Source organism: Temnothorax longispinosus, chromosome 9, assembly GCF_030848805.1.
Source record: "Temnothorax longispinosus isolate EJ_2023e chromosome 9, Tlon_JGU_v1, whole genome shotgun sequence".
NCBI classification, from domain to species: domain Eukaryota; kingdom Metazoa; phylum Arthropoda; class Insecta; order Hymenoptera; family Formicidae; genus Temnothorax; species Temnothorax longispinosus.
In genome coordinates this window covers 4244326-4256762 of record NC_092366.1, presented here as the reverse complement: position 1 = coordinate 4256762, position 12437 = coordinate 4244326, and the positions used below count along the sequence as shown (strand labels likewise).

The 12437-nt window shown below is 40.7% G+C and overlaps 1 protein-coding gene across 1 annotated transcript in view; it reads right to left on the bottom strand.

Moving 5' to 3' along the window:
- Ubl3 (ubiquitin like 3) overlaps window positions 1-12110 on the bottom strand; it is a 46735-nt gene extending 34625 nt beyond the window's left edge. Inside the window, exon 1 of the mRNA XM_071789302.1 lies at window positions 11100-12110. Coding sequence (XP_071645403.1) covers window positions 11100-11132 — 33 coding nt within the window. The 5' untranslated portion in view covers window positions 11133-12110. The remainder of the gene's footprint in view (window positions 1-11099) is intronic.
- Between the last annotated feature and the right edge of the window lie 327 nt (window positions 12111-12437).

Below are 12437 nucleotides of genomic sequence, written 5' to 3'. Positions count from 1 at the left end.
TCTTCACGCTCGGCTTGGCGCGATCCCTATTCGCAGATCGATACCGCGATCACGGGAAAATCCGGCAGATTGTTGTTCCGCGCTGCAAAAACAGGCTCATCGAAAATCCGAATTCCCCGCCAGCCGAATGTGCTTTTTTTGGCACCATCACGCGGGGGGGATCGGCATATGGTCCTAATTAAACCAGTTCATATCGTGCGTGTCCCATCGTTATAAACACGGCGCCAGATTTTTTTCCGGTTTCTGTTTAGATGCTTTTGACAGCTTTCTCTTCCAGTATGTATTCATTATGATATCTTATAAACAATCTCTATGGGATATATAAGTTATTTTCAAGTTTTGCGCGCAGTAAAAGTTTGTCGAGACTTCTCATGTGGCAACTTCGTAAATTGTGTTAATATATCTTGATAGTTTGGAGTCATAAATTAAGTCCGCTGTTAAGACAAAGTGTAGTTGAGATCAACTGCAAAACAGTTCGTTATCTGTTCACCGGGTTATCGCGATTTGGTTATTTGCTGGAAATTCTCTCAGCCATACACCAAAAACTTTGATATACTCGCAACATGTTAAAATTAAAATTTGTCCACTCCCGACATTAATACATTTTCAAGCGTAAAATATGTTTTAAATTTCAACATTAATACATACACACGGTGAAAAGTTTTTTATTTCAATCTGTTTGACTTTGCGTTCTCCGCCGCGTTGACGGAAATTCACGTTTCGTAACAACAAAACGGTCCCCAGAGCATTCTCCAGAGCAACCTTTGGCACATCTAACTGAAAGAACATCCGGTAACGGTCCGGGACACCGTACATAAATCCGACAATGTCACCGACCGTTTCGCCAGCTGCCTCTGGAGTTAGCGAACTTTAAAAATGGATCCACAGCGGCGCGCGTCTCTCGCTCTTCTTTTCGCTTTCATTTTTTCCTCTAGAATTACGCGTCTTATCGATAGATCGTGCCCCCGTTGGTGTTCGGTTTGCAGGTGACGACAGATTTGCGACTTCCGGCGCGGCGGCTCGCCTGTCTCTTTCTCCCGGGCAAAAACGAAGAAGGACTTTCGAATTGATTTCCTCCTTTCGCTACGCGGCTGCTGCTTTACGTCGGTAATTCGGCGCGGCCATAAATTCCACCCAACTCTTAACCGTCCGCTCGAAAGCTTTCTTCGTTAATGCTTCGTGAGCGGCTTTTTCCTTCTCCCTTTCTTCCCGCCCCGTCACCCTATGACCCGTGTTCTTGCTTCCGCTTTTCTTTGATTACGTGCTGTCGCGACCTTTGAATTTTCTTTTTGAAACATTTACAATGCGTCTGTCAGTGAAAAATTCTTATACGGTATCTTACTTTAGTTTGTAAGAAGCGACTAGACCTTTCATCGAGTCTTAAACGTCAAATATTCATATTTAAAATATGAATATATATATATACCTAAATATTTTTTGTCTCCATCAAGAAGTAGTTAAAAGAAAACTATTTTTAAATAAAACTATACATTTTTCCGATACGTTATCTTGGCTAATTTTAAACTAAATTCTCACAAATATATACATAATGAATTAGTGACACGCTATGGTACATAAAAAGATAACTTAAAAAAGTTTTGTCTTTCACAAACTTCGATGATGATTTCACATCATAGTAAAGATATCAATTTCGAATTGTGAAACCGTGCTCGAAAATTAAATTATCTCCAACTAAATGCATTTACTTGTAGGTAAAAGATTACATTTCTCATTTTATAATATCCACGGTTTGCCAGAAATAAATACAAAACACAAGCACAACTATATTTTAAGGTATAGAATATTTTTGTAAAAATCCACTGTAAATTTTTTTATTATTTCTAACTTGTATAACTGATATTTAATATTCATCAGGATAGAATATCGTTCGAAAAAGCAGAATACACACACTAAATATAACTACAAATACACACCTGATATATTTTCAGATATGCGTAGTTATTACGGATATATCGAGAAACGTCGTGGATGAAATATTCCGAAATATCGTTTCAGCTCCGCGCGAAACTCTACTGTCGCCTGCATATCGTTATGTTGATACGACACATCGTGAAAATGGTGCGGCTAATGCAAACTATACAACATTTCATGTAACTTCGGAGTATCTGTATCGGATTCCAAGTACATGCGTCACGTGTCACATTAGAAACATTATAAGTGCCTTTATAGTCTATTGCCCTCTTAATCTGGTTTCCATTTCTCTTTCTGTCTAGTTTTATCGCAAACTCGGATAATAAGATTCGATAAAAAATTCAAAGCAAAGGTCCACTTATATTTATGTCTTATTTCTATCAGCGTTTCCTTAATCAACACAGTTCTGACAACAAAAGTGTTATTTTTGAAATGTAAGAAATTTTGAATCGTTATAAGCGATAAGGATTAGACTTCTGCGAATTAAAAATTCTTCGTTAATGAGTATAATTTATAAGAGCTAAACTTTGTATAATCATTATTGTTTATACGTCGAATAATCGCGACCAAAGTCAATTAATAACATTACTATAATTATTATAATTTTCTTAATACTTATTCTTAATTAAACAATTATTCTAAAAAAAATATATATATAATCTAAAAATGCATTTAATATCACATATCGCGACGTGTAAAAAAATATTACACTGTAACCTTATTTGCAATTGTTTAAATAAAAAACCTCCGTTTCTCCCTTCCCCGTTTGCAAACTGACTGGATCCACGGATCCTTGATTCTAGGACGAGGCTAAATTGCAACGAGGGCGGCTTGCAACAGCTCGTCACGAATCTCGTCGCCTTTCACAAGTACAACGTATCACTATCGATTTCGATCGGTAGATTTACAGCAGATAATATAGTGCACACAGAGATAACTGCAAAATCACTTAGTTCGCACGGTTCATATAATAAGTAAATTAATAAAGAATTTCGAGATTAACTAACAAGTTGTCTCTTTGGTGTAACTAATGCACAATTTTATAATTTAAAATATAATCGAAAAATTAATCATAATCAATAATTATTATTATTGATTCATTGATTGTGATCGTTGATTTCTCTGATATAATTATAATAATATATGTGTCGTGTATTATTTTGTATTTATTTATTTACAGGACGGTTTTGCTAAAGTATTAAAAAATTTAGCTAAATACAGACCTGAAAATAATTATATTAAGCCATCTAAGTAATTACGTTGGACGCTCAAGCTGGTTGCTAGAATGTCAAAACTTTTCGCAGCATTATCATCATGCTTGAGCGTCCTGCATAATTATTTTGATAGTTTAACATAATTATTTTCAGGTCTGTAACTGGCCTAATTTTCATATATTTCAGCAAAACCGTTCTTTTTCCGTATATGCTTTGTATAATTTATATTCTATTTAGCATTTTTGAGAGCTGGCTCAAATAAATAAATTAATAGAATTATCGCAACCAAATCACTCGTAACTAATGTTTTATACGTAAATGATTTTTAATATCGCAATATCGCACGATTTAAAGACAAAATTGCACCGTTAGGCTTTATTGAACAAAGTGCTGATGTTATGAGTTACCAGTAGCTTATTGTCCGTGCTTTAAACCAATTAGACTGCAGTGCTCTGACGCGATATCGAAAGTCTTTGTCCGCCTCCGTTCCTTTCTCCGTCGCACCTTTTTTCTCACACGTCCGTTCTCCCCGGATCAGCGATAAGATAACTTGCACATTGTCCGATCTCATCCGCGTTACAGTCTTCAGTGAATTGAACTCCAATTTGCAATCGTGTCTCCTTGCGTTCGCGATAAGCAATTGCGTTTAATTCACTGCCGATGATGACTGGCTCATTCAAAATTTAAATGCAGAATTCTGTCATTTTGTCATGATGCGTAACACGCTTAAAGCAAGTACAGAACTTTATTTACGGTCAAGTATAGAATGTTATTGTCGTTAGGTAGAAGATTTTTTCAGATTTTTATTTCTGCAACACACGTTATTCCCATTTTATCCGATTAATTCTATGAAATTTTTATAGAAATCTCAGTGAACAAAAATTTTGGAGAGATCCTGTCAGGCGATCAAGTTTTAATGACAAGTTAAAAAAAGAATCTAGACAAATAAAATGTGAACGTGGATAGTAATCAAATCCCGCTCGGAAGCTCGGAAAATGTACATACATCTATTATTTATAAAGTTCGCTGTTACAAATACAATCTTGTTATTTGAAATAAAACCGATATATTATAGAATATTTCGGGTTAGAATTTTTTTATTAATACTGCATTTCTATTTCAACATTCCTACAAAACAATTCCAGACTATATACGTCTCGTTTGAATATTTAGTTCATGTCTTTTCAGAGACTCGTGTCTTCTTTATCAAAACCGCTCGCTCGCTTTACGGTTATAGAAGCTCGAGCTACCGCAATTACCGCATTCGGCGATATGTCCCGGAGATATCGCGGCGCGAATTATTTGCGGACAAGTCGCCGACTGCCGGCACCTGCTCATCGTGTGTAAAGTAGATCGCAATGGGACGGCCAATCGGGCGCGCGCAATTGCGACAGCTGTAGTGATCCCGACGCAATCACTCGGCATGTAGCTCCTCGTCGATGTTTGTTTAACGCGGTTACCGTGAAATACACAGAATCTCATCGCGTTCTCCGTTTCTCTCTCTGACAAACACACGCGCGCGCGCGTGCCCATCATCACCCCGTTTACAGAACATTTACATGTACCTCCAACATCCATCGCTCTCGCTACGACATACATATACGCACGCATATACGTTTACTCGACGATGCAAAAATAGTTTTTAGTTATTTATCGCGAAACGCGATGCCGATGCAAGTCCGCGGGATATCCCGAACATGGCGAAGTTAACGGAAGCGCAAGCTATATTACGGTTTCATTTTCATTTATACGCAAGTTGTAAAAATTCTTTGCGTCGCGAAACAGGAAACTATACTAATACAAACCGCGCACCTGCGCCGTCCTCCTTTGAAATCGAACGCACGTGCTCGATCGACAATCTATGAAATCCGGGCGGAAAATGCTGGCGTGCATTTTATGAAACGGACGTTGCGGAGAAATGCATGGAGAATTTGTTACATACGAGATTATTCTGCGTGCATCGTACTAATTTGCCAATAACTTTTTTTAATAAGACCTTTTGACTGAAACGTGCGATTATAATGAGCAAAAAATAATTAATTATGAATAACTTGTCTTTATAGTACTGATGTAACTATCATTCGTACGCGAAATCAAATTATTTATAGATCGCTCAATTAATTATAACGAATTATTTTGGGATATTTTGTAAGATATCTCGTATAGGAATTATCTTCCATGTTAATATGTCATATCACATGTTAAAAGGTCAAGTCTCGAATGGTTGCCATAATTTTTTCACACGAGATAAATAAAAATAAAATATGACGTACTTATTTTATTTAGAATTGATTATGTATATATGTGTAATAAATATCATTTTTTAAACAACCTTTGAGAACAAGATTTGTCAAGATTTAAAATTCAAAAATTGTTGTCAGATTCCATGTTTTCGTTATTAAAATTGAGCCTATAAAAGAGAATTCGATAATTAATTAAAATCTTTAATTAAAATTTCGGGAAGCTTTACAAGCGGCACTCGATGAAATATGTATTTAAAACGATAAGAATTTTTTCGTTTCGTTCTTAGTCGGCCCGAGACAGTATCTGAACACTGGGGAATACCCAGGAAATAGAGTGTAAATTATAATTACGAGTTGTACGTTACTCGAATATTATAGCGGTAAACACACGATGAGAGCGCAAGCCAAAATCGGCGCAAGTCATTCGCGCGGAAATAGAGACTTGCAATGTCCACCGTTTCGTGTCTTCTTTTTTCTTCGTATTAAGTACGCGATCACGCCGACCGATATTAGCCTTGGCCGCGAACAAAAGCCGATATACATTGCGCGCGCGTTCGCTTAGAATAATAAAATTTGCGCGAAAAGATTTCAGGCCGGACGTGACTCACGCGCTCGCTTTTTTCCGCGCTTCCGGGGAAATAAAATAAAAGGCGCCGACTCAACGTCACCAGATATCACGCGAACGATCCGATCCGATTCTACGTATACGCCGCCGCGCCGCCGGATGCCCGCATTGTTGCAATCGTGCATTTTTCAAAAGATTAAAGTCGATCTATAATTTTCAACGTTCCTTTTTTTATCTCAAATGCGGCACAGTCGCTGAATTATACGAAGCGGATTATTATTCACCTTTATTAGAAAAATATCTTTCAGATTCATTGGTTTTCTTAGATGGATTTCCTGCAGTCGGTTTTGCCTCTCGGCAAAATTTATCGGCGTGCCATTATTTTCATAATCGAATAATTTTCACGCGCGGCTAAAAGAGTTAAATCAAATTAAAGACCGCCAAGTTGGGGAAAATAAAGAGATCCGCTCTTCCTAGCCCCGCTTTCTATACTTTCCTACAATTTTTCCGTTCTCTTTCTCTGTTTAACCGTCGAATTATTATTGTAATGAAGTGTAATTACATTAAGCGAGTACGCATTTGTTTCCTTTCGAATGTAGGAAGTATGTATAAAGAAAGTGCAGACGGAGAGAGATCTCTCGTTATTTATTTATACATTCTCGAAACTCGCGTTTGCTCGGGCCCTTTAATTTGCAATGTTAAGTATCCTCCCGAGAGTAATATTGCGCCGTCATTGCGCCAACTTCCCACGAAAGTAATAACGCACGATATACATATACTTGGGCGGGAAAACACAGGTCGAAGAAACCTGCATGCATCTGCACGATGCAGAGGCGGTCTTTATACACGTCGGCAAAAGGAGCGCATACTTCGAACGACATATTACAAAAAAAAACGATAATCAATTTTTTTTCCTCTCCATATACCATTGTTCGTTAAAATTAGAAATAGGTCTTATATTCTCGTTCTTTCGAAAGACGAAAGATCTCGTGAGAAAAATTTAATTACGCTTACTTTATATTTCGCGCAATTCTATAAAGAGTTAAAAACTTTATGCCAAAATGATAACTCGGTAACTGCAATATATGAGAATTTATTGCACACACATGTTTGCTCAACGTGCACAGCTGGTTGCTCGAGTCTCCCGGAACACGAGAAACGGTTAGGTAAATATGGTAAATGTTTATGGCGGGGATTTATCCACATCAAAGAAATTTCTCGGTCCAAGAGAGTCTAATTTCCACACGTTTATTTATCGTATATATATCTATTTGTAACGCAATCCAAGGGAAATGGAGAAACGTCATCGGGAGCTGTATCTTTTTTAATTATAAGCACTTTCGCAGTTGTCTCGGTTTAAGAGTCAAACGCGTAAGGAGGTTGCGCGCACTTGCCACGCTCCTTTGTTGCACGCGGCGCGTATAATTGCGCACGATGATAAGCAACGGTGTATAAAGCCCGACAGACGCACGAAACGGCCGTGAAACGCTGAAGGAAAAGAGATGATCGTCTCGTCTCTAGGCTCTCCTCGCGCGAAAAGCCGCCCCGAGGCTAGCCTAATTCGACACGGATAAGAACGCATTATTATTTCTAGCACAATATGTGCGTGACTGATAAATTTCGTCGTTAATGCAGGGGTCTGTCGCGGCGCCGCGGAACAATGCGCGTAACGGTCTCGCGACCAAAACATTGCGGGTCAAAACATTACTCCGAAAGTTTTATGTTAGTAGTATACTGAAAACTCGACGTGTACGAAGAAAAGAACGATCGATAACAATAAATCTGAATTTCGTAAATTTTTCAGTTGAATTTTACTTTTCATCTAATGTACCTACTTTTCTTTCTGCGCGAAAGTTTCGTGAAAGAAAGGAAAAGAGATTTCATACTGTAATAAAATACTTACGTTACTTATTCTCTCTTCTAAACTGCGCTAGACATTTCAACATATATGTATATGCTTCACGAATACATTGTCAGAGAATAAAACTTAACGGTATCTTTTATAAGTATAATCCTAAGATACACTTTAGTTAACTTTAATTCAAAATGTTGTTAAATATTACAATAAATATGGATTATACGTATTATTTACATGGAACTTAAAAGAGATTAGATTTCAAAATTATACCATATTGTAAAGTTCACTTTAGTTGTATTAAATATGTATATTTTTAAACTGATAAACAGTTAATTAAGTTGGAAAGAAAATGGAGCAACCAATAATTTCTATCTTAAATGCCAAAGTAATTTTAAATATGTATAAGCTCGGTCTGCAATGAAATGTAGGTACGTGATATTTGGAAATTCGGTCTTAATATATTAGATGGGCATTTAGATTTAACAAGCTCGAGGACGTAAACGCGACGTTATTATTACGAAGTCACTCAAGATGGACTTTAAGGCCTTATGAAAAATCCATCCGACACTTTAATTACATCGAGATATCTAGAGTGAAGAGAAGAGTAAAGCCTTTAATTCCTGAATATTACATTAAGACGTCGTCCACCGACACGCGAGCACGATGAGACGCGAAATTGATGCGCGAAGGAGCATTGTTATCCGCGGTGGAATCTCTCAAGTCCATAATCAGCAGCAGGCTAACGCAAGAATCAAGATGGAAATATTAATTTCTGAAAGTATGATAATGGAGTGAAATCCGGGGGCTCGACTTTCCTTTTGAGACGTCGCGGCGCCAATCGCCGTTTCTTCGCAATTTTCCGTGGAAAAACGCGATGCGAAAAATAGCGGTGCAATGAGCGATTGACAGGACTGCGATCGAACTCGCCCATAAACACGCGATACATCGGAAAGTATCGAAAATTATTCGGAAAATAACAGCCGCTTTTTATCTTTAAGTTTTAAATCGCGGTTTTAATTTAATTTATAGATTTCGAATAAATAATCGTATCAATTTCGTGCTCTTTAAGCGATTTTAACAAAATTTAAAATAATATTATGTATTATTTTTTACAATTCTCGCAAAAAGTTCGATTACGTTTCAAATTTATATACGGAATTGATTTTTGTTATATATAATATAATAATAACAGATAAAATTTTTTTATTAATATAATAACAGATAAAAAATAATTATATTTTATTACGTATATAACAAGATATATAGGTCTGAGTGGATAAATCCACAAGTTGATCGATCAAAGATTAAAGTCAATCGTTATTTTCCACGCAAATTAATAGCTTTTTTCGCGTTATCAAGATTGAAATATCACATCTCGATGCGAAGACGCGCATTGTGTTTTTCTTATATCTTTTTTGCAAGAAATTCATACCTCGAAGTCGTTTATTGATACGCAAACGAGCGTTTTTTAGTCCCGAATACGTAAATTCTACTTATACGCTCATTTATTCTTTTTCTAGGAATGACTCCGATATCGTGACTCATTGATGAAGTATTTCAGTCGATTGTCTTAATTGACAGCAAGGTGCGCTACTTCACATTATGTAAAATTTATAAAATTTGCTCGGTCGCAGCGTTAACTTTGCCGTTCGAACAATTAAGTATGTCCTGCATTTCTTTCGAGACTTGGATTTACCATCGAAAACGAGCAAATGATTCATGATTTAACGATGACAACGCGATAGATCTTGCCATGTCGAGAGACGGGAAATTCCGAATTCCGACAATTTGTTCTCCTGCGTTTAGCGATACGCGATATTTCGCGTTTCACATCCAGCGGCTAAGTAATGTCTCATTACGCGAGAATAACGAGCGCGACAAGCGCGAGTGGCGTGACAGAAAAATGAGACTCAGAATTATACTTAATCACTCGCGTTAAATGCACGATGATACGCGAGCGATGCGAGTGAGAGAGAGAGAGACAGAGAAGACGGGGAGAAAAACACAACGTAATGACAACTGCGGCACGGAACGTAGGCCGTGCTTCGTTACGAAACGGAGCGTGCATTAAAGACACCAAGGTCCACGATGCGTTTAGCGTTGCGTTTAGCGCCTATATAAGTGGTGGCCGGCCGATTCGGAGTTTCATCCGTCTATAAATGGAGATCAATGCCAACGTGAAATAAAGACGGAGAATTTCTCTCTTCGACTCTTCCTTTCTCTTTCACTCTCTCACATGCGCGCTAAACAGCGAACGAGAAAAAAGAAACTCGAATATACGGAAGGGAGGGGGGAGGAACAAATTCGCATACAAGTAACATGCCGACTGACTTTATCATCCGTCAAAACACATTGTCTTCTACACGACAATGGAGATAAACAGACAAGGGAGGCATTCATCCAATATTTCTAAATTGGAGCAGTCGATATCTCGTCTGGCTCGGGAGTAAAAGTGTCAAAGCGTTTAACGTTTCTCGTATTTTCGCATCTTATCTCATTTCCTTCCTCCAGTTCTGTTTTCTCTCTTTCTCTCCCTCCCTCCTTTTCTTTTATCATCCGCGAAGCGTTTTTGGTCGTTCTAGTGTCAAGGCAAGCGTATTTAACGAGCGTTAATAACACGAGAGCGAGCGTCTGTCCGGTTTACGCAAGTTGGAGAACAATCAATTGTTCGTTTAATTAATTCCGCAAACAAAAAGGTCAAATACATTGCACGATCTCTCTGCCGCTTTCTATTATTCCAGCTTATTTTCATTTCCCACCCTCGAGTCGCGACACGCAGCAGGCATATCCCACGCGGACATTTATATCGTCCATACTCCGGAAAAATCCTGTCGACCGCAAAATTCTCGCGGAGAGGCAACGGGCAGATGCGCCTAGTGTCACGTTCGACGTATATCTCACAGTTTCCCGACGTCATGGCGCAAAAGGCTTTGCTCGGGAGTATGCGAAGGGAGGAGGCGGAGGGCGCGGAGGAGGTGGCGGTGGCGAGCAGGAGGAAATGCAGAAGTAAGAGGAGGCGGTGGTTGCGGGGGAGGCGTAGGAGAGGCTGAAGGTGGCGAGGAAGGAGGATTCTCTCCTCCGTCCTTCGCGAGGACGACGCAGGACGACGAGGGGAAGAGGGAGGGAGGGGTAGGGGGAGTGCCGGGAGGGTGCGGTAGACGTGAGACAAGCTGATGACAAGAGACGCGTAACGAGGAGAGGAGAGAGATAGATCGACGTATAAATGCACCCCCGATATCGTAGATAAATATATGATAGGGCGCGGGAGAGGGTGGAAGGGGACTTACCTTGTCCGAGGGTATGGTGCGCACCGTAGTCATCGTAACTGATGGCCAGGAGGCGTCGTGTCGCGAGTAATCCAGGGTAATCGGTGAAATCCGTCTCGATGACGACGTCGGGCGTCTCGCGACGTCCGCCGACGACGACGACGACGACGACGGCGACGACGACGACGACGACGACGGCGACGGCGACGGCGACGGCGACGACGACGTCGACGACGACAACGACGAGGTCGATGACGATGGCACAGTGATCGTCGAGACGGTCGTCGGCGACGAGGACGACAGAGTAGAACGACGATGCAACGGGAGCGACGAAGGGCGGGAGACGAGTCGCGATCCGCAGGTGCACTCTACTCCCGAACTACGAAGACGACGAAGACGACGGCGATGACGGCGGAGATGACGGCGAGGACGACGGCGAGGACGAAAACACACTCTTTCTCTCGCGCTCACGCAGGGGCCCGCCTTGCGCGCGCGCTACACTACACCATCTCGATAGGCCGCGTCGTGTCGTGTGTGCCACCTCGCACCGCGACCGACACCCCGCTCGAATCGCGAGCGCTGTCGCCGCGATTGGGCCGATGGCCGCCACCGTGCGTTACTTGTACGCGTCCGGGCCGGGCCGTTGTTCGGGCAACATGTTTTTAGCGGACGCGCTAAAACCGCCGCGCCGCACCAACTCCGCAACTCGGGGGGGATACGCCGCGGGGCAACCGCCGTGAGACGGACGACGGACGCGGACGCGCACTCCTCGACTCCTTCAGCCCCGGGGTGTAGTACCACGTACGCACCGCACCGCACCGTACCGCACCGCACCGCACCGCACCGCACGCATGCACGCACGCACGCACGCACGCACCCGTGTCACCCGTCCCGTGACAGTGCCAAACACATAAAATGGCGATCTCGCGCTGCCTGGAGCCGAGAACTTCGAATCGGAGCAAGACGGGCGTCGCGGAGGTAGCGCGATCGACTAGACGGCGGACTCGATGGGCGCCACGCTAATGGCGCCGTCGCGCCTCTCGCGCCGTCGGCCGTTGTACGCAGTGAAGTTGCGCGCGCAACGCCGCGCCCGCGCCGCGCGACGCGAGCGCGAGGTTTGTTCTTTTTCGAAGAACCGTCTGAACGGTGCACTCTAGCAATAAGCTAAAGTGAGACAAGTATATTTTGTTTCTTCGAAAAAGGACAAATCTTATATACTGATCGAATATAACATGGAAATAATATAAATATATAATTGATTTAAAAAATAATTAAATTATTAAGTTATTTAATTAAATATAAAGATTAATAATTAAAAAATAAAAAAAATAGACGAGATAAAAAATTTTATCAAAAATT